The sequence below is a fragment of the Zootoca vivipara genome, chromosome Z2, assembly GCF_965207765.1.
Source record: "Zootoca vivipara chromosome Z2, rZooViv2.hap1.1, whole genome shotgun sequence".
NCBI lineage: Eukaryota > Metazoa > Chordata > Lepidosauria > Squamata > Lacertidae > Zootoca > Zootoca vivipara.
Genome location: NC_142585.1, coordinates 10,243,197 through 10,263,972, shown reverse-complemented (window position 1 = coordinate 10,263,972; position 20,776 = coordinate 10,243,197). Strand labels below are relative to the sequence as shown.

At 42.1% G+C, this 20,776-nt stretch overlaps 1 protein-coding gene across 5 annotated transcripts in view; it reads right to left on the bottom strand.

Annotated features, from left to right (window-relative positions):
- LOC118084042 (circadian locomoter output cycles protein kaput) overlaps positions 1 to 20,776 on the bottom strand; it is a 96,750-nt gene that overhangs the window by 26,949 nt on the left and 49,025 nt on the right. For 4 of the 5 annotated variants that reach the window (XM_088664478.1, XM_035113275.3, XM_088664475.1 and 1 more), the window contains exons 2-8: positions 17,857 to 17,913; positions 15,759 to 15,913; positions 14,305 to 14,396; positions 9,700 to 9,789; positions 5,816 to 5,936; positions 3,719 to 3,832; positions 1,839 to 1,957 (exon numbers count right to left, since the gene is read on the bottom strand). In XM_088664478.1, coding sequence (XP_088520604.1) covers positions 1,839 to 1,957; positions 3,719 to 3,832; positions 5,816 to 5,936; positions 9,700 to 9,789; positions 14,305 to 14,396; positions 15,759 to 15,913; positions 17,857 to 17,888 — 723 coding nt within the window. In that variant the 5' untranslated portion in view covers positions 17,889 to 17,913. The remainder of the gene's footprint in view (positions 1 to 1,838; positions 1,958 to 3,718; positions 3,833 to 5,815; positions 5,937 to 9,699; positions 9,790 to 14,304; positions 14,397 to 15,758; positions 15,914 to 17,856; positions 17,914 to 20,776) is intronic. The other variant, XM_088664479.1, reaches the window with a different exon arrangement.

The following is a 20,776-nucleotide window of genomic DNA, read 5'->3' as shown; positions in this document are numbered from 1 at the left end:
TGTGGGGCCTGCCTGGTGTTTTCACATGAGTAGAATGTGCCCTTTTATTTAAAATGCATCTCTGGGTTATTTGTGGGGCATAGGAATTCGTTCATATTTTTTTCAAAATATAGTCCGGCCCCCAACAAGGTCTGAGGGACAGTGGACCGGCCCCCTGCTGAAAAAGTTTGCTGACCCCTGCTATAAGGGCATGTCTGATACTCCTGGGAAAAAGGGCCTCTGTTACATAGCAGGCCTTGCAATGAGCAATTATATATATTTTTATAACTGAGCTCCAGTTTCTAGTGTGGGGATTGAATCCATGATGCATGAAAATTCAGTCAAGTTCCCATGATTTTACAGTCAAAACCAACTTTCAGCAGATAAGGTGATTAAATTGGTATCTGGACTATTCCACCTCAGGCTACAGGTGCGGCTCATATGAAGTGGGGTTCAATAATTCCCCCCCCCCCCCCAAGAAAACAAGCAGATGAGGCAGATGGCTAGGATAGAGCTCTTTTCTGTTACATGTATGTTTTCTATGTATAGGGGATTTTGCTTGTGTGCCTGTTTATACAGTATAGATGAGCATTCATTCATGCAAGTCCAGAAGTGCTAATGGTTTTGCTCATCTGCTGCTTGTGAGAATTGGCTTCAAGTGTTAACTAGACTATGCATTCATAAAAAGTCGTATGTGAGAGTCTTTCTGGGATGGTACCACTTCTGGAGTACTGCCCCATACTAAAACAAAAGCAAAACCTTCCTGCTCATGTGGAAAGGCAGGTTATTTGGGGAAGTTGGGTTTTCCCCAGTTGTTATATGAAAAATGCATGTGCATCCTGAAGCGGCAGAGTTCCACGGCTTCTCAGATGACTTTTCAGATGTTTCAGTAGTTTTTTTTTATGTACACTGGGTTAGGAGCCTTGGTAATTAAGCAGTATACAAATAGCTTAAATAAAATTAACGAACAGATGCTGATCTTGTGAAACTCATTAGAAGCTCTCTTCTTCTGCTCTTCTCACCCACTGAGCCTGCCCCTTTAAGACAGTGGTGGGGGTCCTCAGGCTCCACCAGGCCAATGTGGCCCTCTGGGGCTCCCTGCCAGGCCCTCAGAAGCCTCCCCTGGCTACACTGCTCACTTCCACTGCTTCACACCTTGAGTGACTTTGCCTGGCTGGAATAGTGCCTACTGCTTTGCCTGGAGGGCAGAGAGGAGTGTGCAATTGTGTGAAGAAACCAGCCTAAAAATGCAAAGGTATAATTCACATTTGTTGCCCCATCCACTTTCCCCCTCGGCCTCCACTGGCAAAATGGCCCAGGAAGGAAATGCAGCCCCCACCCCAGCCCCAGGGTTGAAAACAGTTCCCTACCCTGGTTTATGACAACACTGCACTAATCAGAGAGACTGCCATAGCTGCCAAGTACCCCGTTTTCCCCAGGAAACCCCCATTTTTACTTACCTTTTCCCGGTGGTCCCCCGTATCACTTCGCCTCCCATTTTTCTCCGTTATTTTCTCCTGCTGGCGGCCATTTTTTTCTGATTTGCCCTTCTATGGGCACAAAAAATGGCCGCCGGCGGCTTCAAAAGTCACATCTATGCATGACCGGAAGTGCGTAGACGCGACTTCCGGTGTCGGCCATTTTTGGTGCCCATAGATGGGCAGGGCGACACTGGAAGTTGCGTCAACGCACTTCCGGTCATGCGTAGAAGCTACTTTTGAAGCCGGTGGCGGCCATTTTTGGTGCCCATAGAAGGGCAAAGCGACACCGGAAGTTACGTCGACCCAACTTCCGGTGTCACACGGCTGCCGGTCCCTGATTCTGCAGTCCGGGACTTGGAAGGTAAGGAGACTGCATACCTTCAAGAACTGTGGAGTGACGAGACGAACTGCTGCTACTAGGCAGATCTGCTCTTCGTTGGCTGATCGGAATGCTCGCGCAATGGCAGACTCAAAGCCATTGTAAGAAGATGTAGGCACTGAAAGCAAAAACACGAAACAAGCATTCAGAAACTGAGTTTTCATTACAGGTAGGTAGCCGTGTTGGTCTGGTGTAGTCGACACAAAATTAAAAAAATTCCTTCCAGTAGCACCTTAGAGACCAACTAAGTTTGTCATTGGTATGAGCTTTCGTGTGCATGCACACTTCTTCAGATACACTGAAGCAGAAGTCACCAGGTCCCCTCTCACTATATGTGGGGATCTGGAAGGACTTTTTTAAAATTGAGTTTTCATCATTGTTTGTGAAGAGGATGAGACAAAACCATGCAGGATAAGGCTAGCCATGATTGCTATGTTCCACCTCCACTGTCTGACAGTGGGTGCTAGGAATCAGAGCTGAGGAGAGTGCTGTTGGGCTTCCCATAGACTGCAGTGGGACAGATGGGGAAGGCAGAAGACAGGGAAAACTTTGACCCTATAGCTTTGCTTGCCTTGTGAGACATCTTTGGGAGAAGAAAAGGCTCAGGAGTAAACCCTACACAAATCCAGAGTGGAGTCCCCAAGATGGCACCTTGTATGCCTCCTTCCAGCAACTCCTGCAGCCCAGCTGGTGCCAAACACCTTGCTCTGCTTTCCATCAGCGAGGTTGAGAGGGGGGGTCTTGTCGTCTGGGCAGCCCAGGACCTCCATGCACAGGCTTTCGCCCCAGAGAGGTCTATTTCAATTCTGCTAATGCAGTCATTTGACTTCACCCTGGGAGGCACACTCCATTGTCTCTCAAGACAGAAGGGTGCCAAACAGATAGACATCTGGTTGGTCCCTGTGAGAACAGAACGCTCAACTATTTGCACCTCTGATGTTGATTGCACCTTTGATGTGCATACTGGGGCTCTTGTTACGTTCTTAAGTAAAGACAGCATTTCCAAAACTTTCCTGTCTACTTTTGATTGTCATCCACCTCAATATTCACCCAGTGCCAATAAAACCAAGCCAGCTAAACTTTCTACTTTATGAACATCCAGCATAACAAGACTTCTTTTATTTGAGAGATTATTTCAGAAATGTTGGCGTAGCATTGTTATACTGGGAAAAAAATGTGAAACGGAGCTGCAAAAAGGTCATGAAGACCTTGGGCAGGGAAAAGAAAACAACTCTATTCAGTACTAAAATAGGGACATCCCCCCCCACCCCAACTGGTTTCTTTGATTATGTCCCTGATGCAATCATTAGTAGCGAATTTACTTTGAATTGTCCACACACCATTCTGCTGTTTTGCAATGCTTTTCCAAAATTACTCCATTGAAATTATTGCTGTCTGGAAGGGAACTCTTGCCTTACACAGTGACAAGTTAGGGGCAATAAACTAGAACATCAGTGATACTGAATGTTAAAAGATTTCAGCAGGAAACTATGAAGCATAAACTGATTGCAAATGAAGCAGGATGTCCACTGGGAAACCTCCAAAGGTGCAAACAGTATTGATACCATCATCATGAGCACAAATCATCATGAATGCTCAATAATAATAACAACATTTGGAAGACCTAAAACAATCTGGTGGAAAACAGAAGGAAAGTGGGGAAAGATTTTGTGAAGTCCATAACTGGATGTCCACTGTGATGCCATGCCCCGGCTTTATTCCACAATGCAAAAAATGATGACCCCCCCACATGCACTCAAAATAAAATCCCGATTAACATACTGTCAGCACCAGAAACTTTAGAGGTTCAATAGGTTTAAGGCAGCTCTATGAGCATATGAACAGGGGGGAGAGGGACAGCGATAATACAATGGCTTACCATTAGTAAAATATTTAAATTCCACTACAAATTTCACATATTCATATGTAATGGGTTCATTTGGATCTAAATTTCCTCGGGCTAAATGACAACAAAATTCTATCTGTTTTTCAGCTGAAAGAGAGAGAGAGAGAGAGAGTGAGAAAATGTTTTTAAAATTTCAATAGTAACCTCATCCCTTCAGAAAACTCTGGATATCCAACCCCAAAATAAAATATTTTAGAAGAAATGTAATGGCATGGGCACAAAATGACAGCACTCCCATAGCAAGGAAAAAGCCACTTCTTTGCAACAAATTTTAATTGTGTAAACTGCTCTTGAACCAATTTTAGGAAAGAGCAGTGTAGAAACATTTTAAGTAAAAAAAAATACAATAAATATCCTATTAGCATTAATAACAACAACAGTAATTAATGTAGCTTGGCAAGATGCCCTCCAGTCATTACAACCAGTTTGTTCTATTCAGATGCTTTGCACTATGGAAAAAACTTCAACCGTGCTTTTGCCTTCTGGTTTAGAGCCCATCCTTAACTCTGACTTCTGACAATCAGATGCAATGCTTAATAACAAAAACAAACCATGGTTAAGTAACACTTCTCCACAAGTTTAAAAGATTCTTCCTTTGATTGCCATAGGACTAAAAGTTATGTTGAGAACAAAGCTTATTGGTCTGCACTTGCTAACACCTTTGTCCAAAGCACATTCACATTAATAACAGCATGCTGCAGGAATTAAATAAGACTTTTAGATTAACCCTGCACCTGAATCATTCAATCATGCAACCTTCTTCAAGGCTGAAATAGGGCAGAGGGCACAAGATATAAGAAGCCCTGTGTGCCTCTTAAGTCCCAGTGAAGGCTTATTTTACCAGCTTAATCAGTACTTACATGACAATTAAGCTGTCTGTAGAATCACTGGACAGAGATTCGGTTCTTTCAGCAAGGATAGGAAAACCTAATAGAGGTTCTTACATTGCCCTGCCAGAATTAAAGCCATTGCATAGTGTTCTGTCCTTCTTACATGGCTAGGGTAACACAAGAAGTGATGGCCACAAACTTAGATGGCTTTAAAAGAGGATTAGACAAATTCATGGCAGATGAACACTTATGAACTTGCAGATACAGTCATACCTCAGTTTAACTATGCTTCAGTTTGAGTACTTTCAGTTTAAGTACTCCGCGGACCCGAGAGTGTTTACTTCCGGGTTCCACCGCGCGCGCATGCGCAGAAGCGATCTGCGCTCTTCGTGCATGCACAGAAGCGCTCTATTGGCGCTTCTCACACACGTGCTATCGCTGCTCGGATTAAGTACTTTTCGGGGTGCGCATGGCACCCTGGAACCAATTAAGTACTTTACCCAAGGTACCACTGTAAACGTTAATTTTTTTTCATCTACAATAGTGTCTTATTTATTTTATAGTACAGTACATTGATTATTCCCTTCATTTTAATGATCGATGGTCTCATTAGACAGTAAAATTCATGTTAAATTGCTGTTTTAGGGGGTGCTTTTCATCATCTGGAACGGATTAATCCACTTTCCATTACTTTCAATGGGAAAGTTCACTTCAATTTAAGTACGCTTCAGTTTAAGTACGGACTTCCGGAACCAATTAAGTACTTGACCTGAGGTACCACTGTATGATCTGTCCATTTTATTTTATTTCAATTTCCCGTTTTTCCAATTTTAAATTCAGTTCTTCACATTTCCACATCAATCTGTGATATTTTTAAAAAAGAGGAATGGTCATCGTGAAAATTCAACAGGATTTTAGTATACATTTATCCTAACATACATACATTTGTGGGAAATTTTGCCCAATGTATGCATTTTTGCAAAGCAAATTTCCCTAAAAGAATGGATTTTTGTATGTTATTTTAGTTCATATGTGTATTTGTATGCAAATTTTACACCATTATCTCTGTATTCTTTTCTTGCACTGCAAGAACTACAGTGCAAAATTCAGGGACCTGTGAATTTCAGAGGCTGGCTGTTAAAGTGGTATCACAGTGCTTAACATTTATTGTGTGGATGTGCCCTTGCTGTGCAGGTCTTCTCTTTCCTATCAAACAGACAATAAACAAAATGCTACTTACCATTCAGGAAATCTGTCGCCACAGCGTTTGTCATGAGCATGTGTGGAGAAAGCAGCTTGTACACATCACTCTGTTCACGCTCAGGCAGAAAGTTTAATATATTTTGGTCCACCAAATCTGACTGATACAAAAGAACACTTTGTCAAGTTCGATGGCAGAGTGTTTAAATGATCGCAACACATGAAAGTGTTGGTTCACACTTAAAAACAGCACTGAATAGTCACTCAACACTTGAAGACCCTCAGCCAAATATGAGAACTGCTTCTGTGGTAAGGAATTCGGATTTGTGTTGACATCAAGTGACATAAATGATTTGCTGGTGTTGTTAGATCTCTGGTGTGTGTTCACATATGCAAGCCATCAAATGATGCTGCATGGAGATGATGGGCACACACACACACACACACACACACACACACACACGAGCTGGTTCAAAGGCAGACATGTACACACAAGTCTTTTGAAAAAGGTTTAGAAGACAGGGGATGGTTATTAATTACTACAATAACAGTTTTTGCATGCTATAACCTCTGTGCCAATAAGTCTTGTTTGCGTACATAGTGAGTACGTAGGGAAAGGGCTTTAAGCCTAATAGTGTCCCAACAACCACATTGCATTCTTTTTTCCTATCATCCTCAACAACTTACTTGGGGTACTACTATTGCCAATTTGCATATGGAAAACTGAGGCTGAATGCTCATGAACAGCACCTGAGGTGGTAAACCATTGTCAAGGTGATGTTATTTGATGTCATCTTGCACGCCTCCTTCCAGCAACCCCTGCAGCCAAGCTGGTACCAAATATATTGTTCTGATTTCCTTTGAAGCACATCAAGGCAGACTAGGGCCTCCATGAGCACTGCGCAGGCTTTTGCCCTGTGGAGGTCACTTCAGTGCTGCTAACACAGCAAAAACAGCATCAGAGGCAGCAGTTATAAGTTAACTGGTCTCTGCAGCCACAGGGGGTGCTGTGATTCTCCAGCAGTTTGACTTTGCCTCCAGAGGTACACTCCATTTTTTCTAGAGACAGACCGATGCCAACAAAGTGCATAATGGAATAATGTCTCTACCATTGGGCGGGGGGACATTCCCACATTTTCGAAAACAGTATGTTAGGGGAAAGGCTACGCAATACATCCCAATTTCTATCTTTCACTCTTAGGAGAATTGTTTGTATGGAGCAGCATTCACTCACTTGAGACACAGTCAGTACAGTCCATGCAAGGCTTATGACCTGTTGATTATAACCTTGGGGAAGAGTAACCTGCCCAAGAATATCTAGCAAGAGGCTGGATAAAAAGGAAGCAGAACTATTCAACTGGCTCTTGAGAGACCAGGTGCCTTTGGCTCTCACTCAACTATCCACGATAGTTGCACCATTCCATCAGGCTGCAAAGCAGAAGGGGAGAAATAAAGCAGAGGAAATGCTATCCACTCTGCTGAGAGACCAAGTTTCTTTGGCTGTTCCTCAGTTGTCACCTAGCAGCAGCTATTCCATCAAGCTGCCAGACCAGTTTCCATCCTAAATGGCTGGTGATATAGCTGCAACTTTAAGCAGTGCATCCACATCCCTTTTTTCCTTTGGTGTTGTGAATTTTAGACTGTTAAGCCAGAGAAGAGGGGTCTGTCTTGTTTTTACGGATCTATAATCCTCTCTTGGAGCCTTTTTTTGACTTAAGAGTGAAGTGAGAACGCTTTAAAGGAGGGGGGGGGAACCCTAGAAAAATTTGTGTCACTCAGCCAAGAACCAGATCTATTTCAAGCCAATGTTCTGTCAACTGAACCACGGTAGAAAAAGCTTCAGCACAGGGTAGAACAGAACAGAACACAAGAAGCGTGGAAGTTGGTAGGCCAGAGATGAAAAGGGCAAGTTAGAATGTGCCGACTGCATTTTGACTCTGCATTCACCCTGTGTCTCTCTGCCGATAGTGAGGGAAAGCTGTTCTAAGGCAAACAGAACAAGGAGGCAAAGAAGAACCCAATTGAATATCACCAGCAAAAAATAAGGGGGGGGTGGGCCTTTGGCTGCACAATGTTAATGATGATGATGTTAATGTGATGGCCTTAAAAAGCACCCATAGAAAACAGACAGTTGTGCCCAAAGCCGCAAAAGATAGCCAAGCCATCTGCACTCCTTATGGAAAAGAGAATAGTCTCTACAGCACAGTTAATTAGAGAAATGTCTCCCATACACTCAGGGAAAGAGAAAAACAAACATAACGCCTACTTAAGAGAGGTGGCATCAAGCACATGATCACTCTCTCCAAGGAGTATCTTGCATTACTATCATATCTGATGGGCATTTTAGACGCTAACTTCTGGTATCTGGACTACCTTTTGGCAGGTTCAAACAATTAACGGAGACTGTAGCTAGATTTCTCTTTCTGGCAGCAATAAACAAAACAAAAGGAAGCCTCTCCTGGTTAAACCTACCCTGTCTAGCTGCTGTTCCCATATATTACAATTTTTAATCTGGTTATTTTTCTTCAACTCCCTCTTAACTTCCATATTTTAAAGTATCATGTATTTCTTATTATAGGCATAGTTTACATGCTCCAGATATTTTATATCATTTATGTTTTACAACCCATTTTATGAGCTTGTGGGTACCAGACTCCCCTGAATTCCTGCATCCAGTGGGAGTCAGGTTTTGGTGAAGGAAAATGTTAAAAAAATAAAGGAAAGGCTTATTAAGAAAAGGCTTATTAAGAAAACTATGGAGAGGGGCTCTGTGCCTAATGGCAAGTGGGTGAGGACCCTCTTCTGGCTCTGAGTTAGAAGACAAAGCCAGAGTTGGCTGGGATGTGACCTGGAGGGAAAAGGTTGCAGTTTGGAAAAGGCGGCAAGCTGGAGAGAGGGCCAGAGCCAAGGCTGATTTCTGCTGGCTATGGGAGAAATGACACCATCTTGGGGCGTCAATGCTATGAACTCTTCTACCATAGGGTCAGGTTGTATATATGTGTAAAGTAAAGGTAAAGGGACCCCTGACCATTAGGTCCAGTCGTGACCGACTCTGGGGTTGCGCGCTCATCTCGCATTATTGGCCGAGGGAGCCGGCGTATAGCTTCCGGTCATGTGGCCAGCATGACAAAGCCGCTTCTGGCAAACCAGAGCAGCACATGGAAACGCCGTTTACCTTCCCGCTGTAGCGGTTCCTATTTATCTACTTGCACTTTAATGTGCTTTCGAACTGCTAGGTTGGCAGGAGCTGGGACCGAGCAACGGGAGCTCACCCCGTCACAGGGATTCGAACCGCTGACCTTCTGATCAGCAAGCCCTAGGCTCAGTGGTTTAACCACAGCGCCACCTGGGTCCAGCATATATGTGTAAATAAACGTCCTAAAAGATACCAATTTTGCCTAATGTACCAATGTGAGGGAATGTACCTGAAAATGCACAGAAACTGTCATGTGGACTTTTAAGAAAAAACAATGCACATTCCTCATGAGGAATTCAGGCAAAGTGTACTTAAGAATGGGGAAATGAGAGACCAAGAGAGACCAAAATTAATCAATTTGTCAATCCCTAGATCACACTATGGCCATTCTACGTGCAGAATCTCAGAACATCACTGTACGTATTGGGATGAGGATGAGAGTTTTCTACAGACTTAAAGACAATATGCGATAAGAACCCATTATTATCCCCTGCAATTTCTGACCAAACAAGTTTTTGTGTGCAAGTTTTTGTCATGCCTCTAGACAACCATGGGTTAGAAAAGACAGCAACATCCAAATATATCTACTTAGGGGCAAGAACAGTTGTATTAAACTTAATCCAAGTCTCTGAAAAATTACTTTGCATGCATGGTTGTCGCATTTCATCCATACTGACATTTGTAAGGAAAATAGTAAGATTTTCAGACATTATGTTGTGAGAACTTACCGGTAAATGCCCAAGAAGAGAAGAGACACTATCAGATACATAAATAATAATCCCATCAGTGGTAAGTGCAATGAGAAAACCATCTAATGCCTATATGGAAAAAGAAGGAATAATTTAGATAAAAAACCCTGCTTCCATCCTGTGTGTGAGAGAAATAATATTATTGAGTGACATTCAACATTAGTTTTATTCAAAGCAGACTAATTGGAATCAATGAACATAAGTAATTTAAATCCATTTATTTAAATAGGTCTGCTCTGAATATGATTTATTTGGGTATGGATTTTTTAAATAATAATATAATAATCAAAATATATAAATTAGAAACAAATGCAATTGTCATTTTTATTTTGCAATTCTCTTCCCAAGTTATCTACTGCTGCCATAAACATTTTATTTATATATTGCTTTATTCATGGATCCACCCCCCCCCCGACAGGGTCTTCTAAGTACTTCGAGATCTTTTTCAAAAGCTAATTTTGATTTATTGTGGGATTGTAGGGATTTCAGTCATTTCTACATATACATACTGTCAGTGGTCTTCTGGTTTCTGCCTTGTTTCCATTAAAAATAACAGTTATACTGTCTTATTTGTCCTTTATCTAACTGTAGTTTTTGTGTCCCCTTTTATGCTAGTTCAATAAACTATAATTTAGAAAACCATTTATATATGCTTATAGATAAATGTCACTAACAGTCAGTAATATATAACTAATATGATCTTTAAATCTGGGTTTATCATGCTGTTCTTAGTATCTATCTATCTATCTATCTATCTATCTATCTATCTATCTATCTATCTATCATCTATCTATAAATGTAGAAGATCCATGTTTGTTAAAGCACACTTTTCTCCTAAACCGCTTGCCCGATCGTGCTCAAATTTGGCCACGTCACACGCGGCTGCGGGAGTTTCCATGCACTTACATTGGACACACCTAGGGCAGGTAAAAACCTGGATTTCTGTAAAATAAAATTGTGCCTTCCAGTGGACATCAAACAAACATACAAAATAAATACTCCCACAATCCCACCCACTCCCCATCGACCCCCACCGCCCTGGGACCCAGCCCACCCCGGAGACCACGCCCACCCCGAGAGCAGGCCATTCCCCATCCCTCGCCACCCCAGGAGACCAGCACCATCCAGGGAGCCAGGCCACTCCACAGGCCATGCCGCCGCCTGAGACCTAGACCTCCCAGGGAGGCAGACCTCTCTGTAGCCCTTGCCGCCACAACAACCACGCCGAATCCTCCTCAAAGCGAGGGGCAGCCTGGATGAATCTGACCCACAGCACCGCCGTAACCACCCCGGGAGCCAGGCCAGACCCCAACACAGACCCCACCGTTTTCAAAACGGAGGACGGGATACCCGCCTCCTCCCCTACCACCAAACAGACCGGGCCACCCCGACAACCCCACCACCCCATCAAAGGTAGACCAGACCCCGCCAGGAGTCACAGGGATGAACCGGGGGGGTGCAGGTAGGGGGTGGAGGGAGTCACAGGGATGAATCAAGGGGTGGGGTGGAGGGGGTACAGGAAGGGGGGTCGAGACACTCACAGGGATGTGCTGGGGAATGGGGGCGGGGCCACAGTAATGCGTGGCATGGAACAGCTAGTATATAATAAAGCTAAAGATGCAATTAAAACAACACTTTGATCTGTGATCCCCGCCCCTCATTACATGAAAAGCATTGTTCCAGAAAGGTAAAACTGTGGGGCAACTCCACAATATGTGACAATATGTACCTTTTACAAAGAGGCCCTGCTAGCAATTAAATGGTTCTGTTCCTTTAACATGAGGTATTTTAAATGTCATTCAAAACCACCTGTGTACTGATTTCAAAAAGTTTCATGAGTACATTTATTTAAAAGTAAGTCTTCAATGGAAGACTAGCAAGTACGTATAATACTGCACCTATGCAGCTTGGTCCTATGTACATTTACTCAGAGGTAAGTCCTCGTGATAATTGCTGCAATCTTATTTACACATTCTTGGGAGTAAAGGCTATTGTGTGCATAGGTAAAGGGACCCCTGACAGTTAAGTCCAGTCATGAACAACTCTGGGTTCCGGCACTCATCTCGCTTTACTGGCCGAGGGAGCCGGTGTTTGTCTGCTCCGCAGACAGTTTTTCCATGTCATGTGGCCAGCATGGCTAAGCCACCTCGGAAGCCACTTTGGAACACCGACACCAGAGCAGCGCACAAAAACGCCATTTACCTTCCCGCCCGAGCGGTACCTATTAATCTACTTGCACTTTTGGCGTGCTTTCGAACTGCTAGATTGGCAGGAGCAGGAACTGAGCAACGGGATCTCACCCCGTCGCGGGGATTCAAACTGCTGACCTTTTGATTGGCAAGCACAAAGGCTCAGTGGTTTGGACCACAGCACCACCCGCGTCCCTCACTGTGTGCATAGGGATATGCAAACAACTGCACAGTTTGAGTACACATTATTTCAAGCACACTTACAATCCTAAACAGATCTATTCAGACATAATTCCCAATGAAATCTATGGGGCTAAGTTGACTGCAATCTAATTAAATATATATATATATATGGTTGAAAATGAAAATAAACAATTTTTTAATGACACCAAATTCTGAGCTTTTAAGTAATTTTTTTAAAATTCCAGGTAATGTTAGGATAATTTTAACATTGAGTGAACTTCTGTAATACGAAGTAATACATTATTGTTAGGTTTCCCTAACACACCGTTCCACAATAATTACCCAATATGATGCACACCTATACACTGCGTGGCATCATGTGTCCCCCACACCTTAGGGAAATGAGTATAATTAGATTTTTGGAGAAACATACATTGTGTACATAACATTACAGTCCATGCTAGCATTCCCCAATGGCTGCCCTCCAGATTTTTTGGACTATAACTCCCTTTATAGTCCCATCCGGCATGGTCAATGGGCAGAGGTGATGGGAGTTGTAGTTCAGCAACATCTAGAGAGCACCGGGTTGAGGGAGACTGATTATGCTATGCCATTTTTGAACAATCATTAGGGAGGGCAGTACAAACTCCAAACTCAGAATGCTTCGGCATATTTCGAAGCAAGTCCCATTGAGCTCAGTGGTTAATCTCAGGTAAGTGTTGCCATTAAGGAGCATTCTTCAGTGCCACTTGTCATTTTAGAATCAAAGCCATGAAGGCAGATAGAGAGTTCAGGTGGGATAGTAACTGCCCTTCAGCAGTTTATTCCTGAACTACTTCAGAGGCTATTTGGTGAGAACTTTAGTGAACTCAATAACCTTTGCTCTGTTTTACCTTCATCCATGTATCTGTTTTCCCCAGAACATCACTGTATTTTAAAAATTAAAAAACACTAGGTTTTCACAAGCCACATGGAAAAGTCCCAGCCATATTATTTGAAACAGCAACACAGAAAGACCTGGGAGTCCACAGCAGCAAAAGTTTTCTGTTTCCTGTATTCTGACTTAATTCATTCCATTCCATTATTTCTTTCCCTAGTCAATGTTTCTTATTTATGTCAGTGCAGTAAAAGACTTGGAGTTTTGATGATTGCTGCATACATGGCAACATGTTCTTGAGATCACAACTGTGTTGTTGTTGTCAGGTCAGCAGGGAGCCAAGACACGCAGCTTGGGCGGCGGCAGGGGGGTCCAGTACCCTTCCTTCCCACTCCCCAATTTATTCTGCTCCTTCACATTCATGGGGAAATCATTAAAATAATGTCAAAAGTAAAGGGTGAGATGGATCTCAGCACAGAGAAAGTTCATTAAATAGTCCTCTATCTGTAAATGAAGTCTGCAAAGAGTTTGTCTCTTCTCAGGCAGGAGCCTGTTTTGATTGAACTGCAACGGACTGACTCGTTCATCAAGAGGCATTTGCAGATGGAGATAAACATACCTCCTTTTCCAAAGAAGGTGAGTCATCACATCTCTATGAGATGGAAATAATCAAGACACTGCAATTCTAGGGCAGTGCATACCCTTAAACATTAGTAGGAAAAACAAAAGCAGAGAACTGTCTGAAAACAATGGGAAACCTTGCTTTAACAAATAATTAAAAACAAGACGGGTTGGTAAGTTGGTAGGCAGATAGATGGACTCTTATATATAAAAATGTGCAGAATGCTTATTTCCCACTAAGCCTGATTGAGAAGGAAAACCCAAATAGGATGATTCACAGAACACGTAAAAAAATCATTTGGTGAATGTCCAAATATATCCATAGTTAGGGTGGTTCAAGTGTAAAGTTTATGAACTTCCCAATTCCCACAGTAAACATGGCAAATAGTTGGGAATATATGATTAAACAAACTGCAGAGGGGCTGTTAGCCATTTTATTCACTGCGAAAACAACTGGATGTCAGGCTTTGGAAACCAGAAAGGTGCTTCAAGTCTTAATTCTTCATATCGCCAGCCAAGTTGTTTGTGAAAAGTGACATTCACAGCCAGACTGTCACACATATAAAGCTGTTGGCAGATGACATTCCGTATTACGCTGGGTGTGGTTTTTCTAGCACCTTTCAGAAGGACAGCAGGTTATTGACTTGGTGACAAAGAGCACTGAACATCAGCAACCCCACCCCCATATTCTGTACGATTTGAATTCTATCTTACCTCTAACATCAACTGAGTGAACTCCTCGTTGCTAAGAAATGAAGGTTTCCAGTCTTGCCTGATCTCACAGGCCTCAGTCTGTGCTGTGATTTCTAAAAGAGAAAGCAAGCAGGAGGGGAGGCAAGTTGTGATTTTGAGTATCAAACACTGTGAAATATGAAGCCCATTTAAAGTGAGAAATATCAGAAAATTAGACATATTATGTTTCACCCCTTCAGCCCTGTACTAGAAGATAATCTAACTATAGACAAAACAGTGAAGGAAAAACCTGACAATCATCTCTAATGACTAGAAATAATTATTGATCTAACTAGGAAACAGGAGAACGCAGATAATGCATGGCCCAAATCCAGTTTTAGTTGGCATGAGACCAAATGCATAAGACCGCTGAGACAAACATGCATTTGAATGCACAACCCATAAATATACTCAATCCTCAATCATGTTCATGTCTTACTGGTGTCCATGATTCCCAGTCCAGAAACCTCTTAAGTTGCAGGCAGTGCTTTTTTTTCTGGGGGGAGGGTGCAGGGGTACGCATACCCCTAAACATTTTGTGAATCTAGGTTTGGCCTCATTGAGGGGCAGTATTTCAATATGAGTAGGAAAATGAGAGTACCCCTAAACATTTTTTTAGAAAAAAAGCACTGGTTGCATGACATTTTTGACAATAAAATAATCTCCCTCTCTTCAATGCCCTTATAGCTTTGAAACAGTTTCTAAGGAGTTGCATGTAGAAGGCCCCAGGTTCAGTCCTGGACATTTCCAGTTAAGAAAGACCACATAACAGATGTTCTGTAAGACCTCTGACTGAGGCTTTGTAGGCTCTGTCTGAGGCTTCACCAATCTGAAGCCTGCCAAAGGTTTTGGACTACAGCTCCTATCGGCCCCAGACAGCATAGCCAATTGTCAGGAATGATGGGAGTGGAAGTCCAAACATATGGAGGGCAACATGTTTTGGAATACTTGTCTCTGCCAAACAGAATAGGCATAAAGGGCTAGGAATCAGCATAAGGCAGCTCCATGTGTTCATACAAGGGTTTTAAAGTTTTTAATACAAAATGCAAAGGTTGAGTGTTTATTTGCATAAGTACTCATGCAGCACTTTTTAAAGTATTTATTTTAAAAGCTCAAGGCTCTCCCTTTTTTATGCCTGACCATTTTAAGAGTCACATCCTTGTCGTTTCAAAAGCTTATTATAAAATATATTTGCCTTGGGAATACATGCCCTCTTCCCTCTTTCCCTGAACTAGAGATTATATACTGTATCCTGTTTGTTTGTGCTCTTTAAAAAGAGGCTAACTGGGTCACGGCAAGGCATTGCACACCTTTTAAAGCTTGTGATACACATTTTAAGATTTCTGTAGTGCAATATACTTCAGTAACAGTGAAAACAGCAACGGCACTACTAAGAAGGGAGGCAGAGAAAAGGAGTCCGCAGGCAGTTCAGGTACCTTTCTGTTTTTGTAAGAAGTCGATGGTCCTCTGCAGTATTGTGGATTTGTCCATCTTGAGTGGATGCCCATGGCCATGCAGCATGGTACATAGTTCCTTAATAAGGACGTTGAATTGGTCTCTTCTTTTCTTTTCTGACTTGTTGCGCGATGCCCTAGTCAATCGAAACACAAAAGTGCATTGGAAATAATGAAGGGATAATGCAAGAACTGTGAAATCGAGGTTTAGGTCGTGTTCATTTCAACATTCTTAAAAGCAGCCATAAAGTTTTCTTACCAAAGCCTTTCACAGCTAGATTCCAGACTACGGTTATTTTTAGGTGGGATTCAATTAGATACTGGCCTATTCAGGTTGTTCAATTGAAGTTGGTTCATCATTCTTCTGCGGAAACCCACTCCCCCCCCCACCAAAAGTGAGTTTTTTTGCAATAAGGAAACAGATGGGAAAATGAAGTAACAATTGCTTGATGCAACATGACCTCCCTTAAAATAAGTAAGAATCAGTAGTTGGTATCATCCAACCTCCCTGCAAACTTTGTGAAAACAAATCAGGATAAGTGCTCAAGAAACAGGTCATCTGGAAGCAACCTGTGATTGAGTTACATATATACGATACTGTTCTCTGGCTCTGGAATATAAGATCTATGCTGGTAAGTATTATTGTATGGTTTATGTTGGCTTTTAACACTGTTTTGATATTTGAAATGGTTTTAATATTATATTTCATTGTGTATGTGTTGGGTGTACAGTTTGTAAACCACTTTGGGAGGCAGCTCCCTGCATTTGGGAGGAAGTCTACAGGTGCAATCTCCAGGAACCTAATATAAAATAAATGCTAAACAGTGCCTCCTTTTTTAAACTGGTAAGAACAGATACTATACTTGACCTTAGCCACAGCACAGCTGGATATTAAATGTCAGGGGGAAGCCTAGTGCAGGCATTTGGTTTTGCCCCTGTTGGAAACACAATGTTGGCCAATTGTGCTTGCATGAACCCAACAGGATTGTGAAGATCTTACATCCTTAGGAAAAAGTTATTTCCAGCCCAGTGTCCTGATTCCAGCAGCACCAAATTCTAGGGGAAAGTGTGGGTGGAATAATTATGACATGGATCCACATTTCAGTTATTCACCCACTGCTTCTAAAACATCAAAAAGATGCATGTAGCAACTTTGGGGGCAAATTAACTTTGATAGTTTTATCCTTTAATAAACTTTGATAATTTTGATCATTTCACCCTTGTTAGTCGTGATGAAAACGGATGCTATCTTGCACAGTACACAAATCGGTAAACAAGAGTGAGAAACGACCCTTCATTTTGGGTCTTCAAGTTTTGAGTCATTGTTATCAGAAGTGGCCTAGTTAACTGTTGTTGCATTTTCAAATAAGGACAGGTGAGCTTGGAGAATCACATGCACCTATATCCATACCTTGATGGCAGAAAGTGAGGAGGAATTAAAGAACCTTTTAATGAGGGTGAAAGAGGAGAGCGCAAAATATGGTCTGAAGCTCAACATCAAAAAAAACCAAGATCATGGCCACTGGTCCCATCACCTCCTGGCAAATAGAAGGGGAAGAAATGGAGGCAGTGAGAGATTTTACTTTCTTGGGCTCCTTGATCACTGCAGATGGTGACAGCAGTCACGAAATTAAAAGACGCCTGCTTCTTGAGAGAAAAGCAATGACAAACCTAGACAGCATCTTAAAAAGCAGAGACATCACCTTGCCGACAAAGGTCCGTATAGTTAAAGCTATGGTTTTCCCAGTAGTGATGTATGGAAGTGAGAGCTGGACCATAAAGAAGGCTGATCGCCGAAGAATTGATGCTTTTGAATTATGGTGCTGGAGGAGACTTTGGCCTCCTCATGAGAAGAGAAGAATCCTTGGAAAAGACCCTGATGTTGGGAAAGATTGAGGGCACTAGGAGAAGGGGACGAAAGAGGACGAGATGGTTGGACAGTGTTCTCGAAGCTACCAACGTGAGTTTGACCAAACTGTGGGAGGCAGTGCAAGACAGGAGTGCCTGGCGTGCTATGGTCCATGGGGTCACGAAGAGTCGGACACGACTAAAAGACTAAACAACAACAACATATCCATACCTCTTTGCCCTGTCCTTCTCATCTTCGTCCATCAGCTCGTTTACACAATACAGAGTTCTGGAACACAAGGAGAATACGAGAGGCATTAGAAACATTGCCCAATGCTATGAAGGTGGCAGCTTCATCAACCAATAATTGTTGATGCTGTTGCATTTGTTGGCTAATTCATTTAGATAAATAACCTGTCTAACCCAAGCTCAGGATAGATAAAAACAAAACAAAACACCCAACTACACAATTTTCAATATTTTATGTACTTATATACATCTGCATATAACTTACATTTTAAAATACGAAAGCAGTAAACAATATGACACCAAAAAAAAGATAAAATAACATAAACCTATAATAAAACACCAGAGTAACTACCTCAGAATGGTTGGGTCACCTTTCAATGAAGCCCTTTAAAACAAAGAAGTTTTACTTCAGTGTTGAAAACTCTGCACAGCTGATGAGGATTACAGAGATCATAAGATGGCCCTCAGGTGTGTAAAATTAAAGGTAAAGGACCCCTGACAGTTAAGTCCAGTCATGAATGACTCTGGCGTTGCAGCGCTCATCTCGCTTTACTGGCTGAGGGAACCAGCGTTTGTCTGCAGTGTTTTTCCAGGTCATATGGCCAGCATGACTAAGCCGCTTCTGGCAAAACCAGAGCAGCACACGGAAACGCCATTTACCTTCCCGCCGGAGCAGTACCTATTTATCTACTTGCACTTTGACGTGCTTTCGAACTGCTAGGTTCGAAAGGTCGACGTTTCAAATCCCCATGACGGGGTGAGCTCCCATTGCTCAGTCCCAGCTGCTGCCTACCTAGCAGTTCAAAAGCACATCAAAGTGCAAGTAGATAAATAGGGACCACTCTGGCGGGAAGGTAAATGGCGTTTCTGTGCGCTGCTCTGGTTTGCCAGAAGCAGCTTTGTCATGCTGGCCACATGACCCGAAAGCTGTCTGCGGATAAACGCCGGCTCCCTCGGCCTATAGAGTGAGATGAGCGCCGCAACCCCAGAGTCGGACACGACTGGACCTGATGGTCAGGGGCCCCTTTACCTTTACCTTTACGGTTTGGTTTAGTATGGCATTTGAATGCAGCCCATGTAAGATAGAGAGAAGTTTGCTTTTCTATATCAGAAAGCTAAATCTGTGTGCAAATCTCGAACATGGTTTACAGGTTCAAAACCACATTAAAAAATGGGGGTGAAATCACATCTTGAGCGCAATGGAACTGACTGAAAACAGCTATGGAACAAATTGTTTCTCGGCTGATGACTTGCATTAAATCCGTCGGTTCAGAGTGATTATGAGAAATCACATCCCAGTTTTGACAGGTGGGCTGTGGCCGACAAACCAAGCCACAATCTGTCTCCACACCCATTTGATTTCACCAGCGTTTACACTGCTGGGAATGACCCTCCCTTTTGAAAAAAGCCCAACCAGAACTAATCACAGCCATGCCATCAGAATTATCCTCCATCAATGACTGTAATGAACCAATCACAACCCCAGGAACTCACAAGCCACATTCAGCGGTGCATCCAGAGGACCACACCTAGTGCCCCAGGAAAGTTTTTAGGTGGGTGCAACAAAATATTTTTTGCTGCATGGCAACCACCACCTCAAGTGATTTAACAGCTACATAAGTTTTAAAACTTCACGAGAACAATATGGAAGAAAAGCAGAGCTTTTTTTTCTGCCAGAACTTGCCAGAACTCAGTTCCGGCACCTCAGGGGGGTGTTGCTGCCATTTTAAGAGAACATGGTGAGGCTCCACTGTTGTTTATTATGACGTTAGAAATACTGCTTCAGTATAAGGAGAAACAGGGAAATTAAAGGTATTGAGGTGGGACCTAGAGTCTATAAATTAAGGGCATTTGCTGACGATGTGCTGTTGACTCTAGATGAATAACCTTTGGAGAGTGTTCTCAAAGCATGAGAAGAAATTAAAAGGTATGGAGAAGTGATGGGTTTCAAAATAAATTCAGATAAAACCAAAATGTTGGTTAAAAACATGGATGAGCAGTCAAAAATTGTTTTTGAAAGGATGTCTGGTTTAAAAATAGGCAAGAAAGGTAAATATTTGAGAATCTGGCTGAGAGTTAGAAATCTCAACCTATTTGAAAATAATTATATATATTTAAAAATAATTGCATGCAAACGCTGAATTAGATTAGGTTAGCACAGGCAGGGCTAGCATTAGTACCTGGCATTCTTAAGCAACTTCCAGGGTTCTAGCAAGAAGCTCAGGCAACTAGCCTCCATTTCTGTTCCCCTCAGGGTGAAAAAAAAATCAAGGGTTCTTTTTTAAAAATAATAATAATGGATTTTTTTTTTATTTAAATCGGATATGTTTATATTTAAATCATTTTTTTATTTAAATTGGATTTTTTAAAATAAAAAGCTTTTGGAGGGAAAGAATCTTTCTAAAGATAGTTTTCTATTTAGGTTACATTATAATCCAAAGGCTATAAGGTTACATTATAGTCCATAAAGAAGGCTGATCGCTGAAGAATTGATGCGTTTGAATTATGGTGCTGGAGGAGACTCTTGAGAGTCCCATGGACTGTGAGAAGATCAAACCTATCCATTCTGAAGGAAATCAGCCCTGAGTGCTCCCTGGAAGGACAGATCGTGAAGCTGAGGCTCCAATACATGAGGCTTTATATGCCATGTTTAATATTTTTTTTGTACAGTAAATGAATTCCATTAATCCAATCACAATATCATGCTCTTCCAGAGGTTTCTGTAAGATTATTTGAGGCAGTTTTTCTACCCAGAATATATTTCACAAATGATTGTTTTTACAATTCTCAAAAGTGTGAAATAGTGTCTGCAGAGGTAACATGCCTTTTCTTCACAGGAAAAATGTTATAAAATAAACATACAGAGTTGAGGAAAAAACCTTAATCCCATTTTGTTCCTTTAT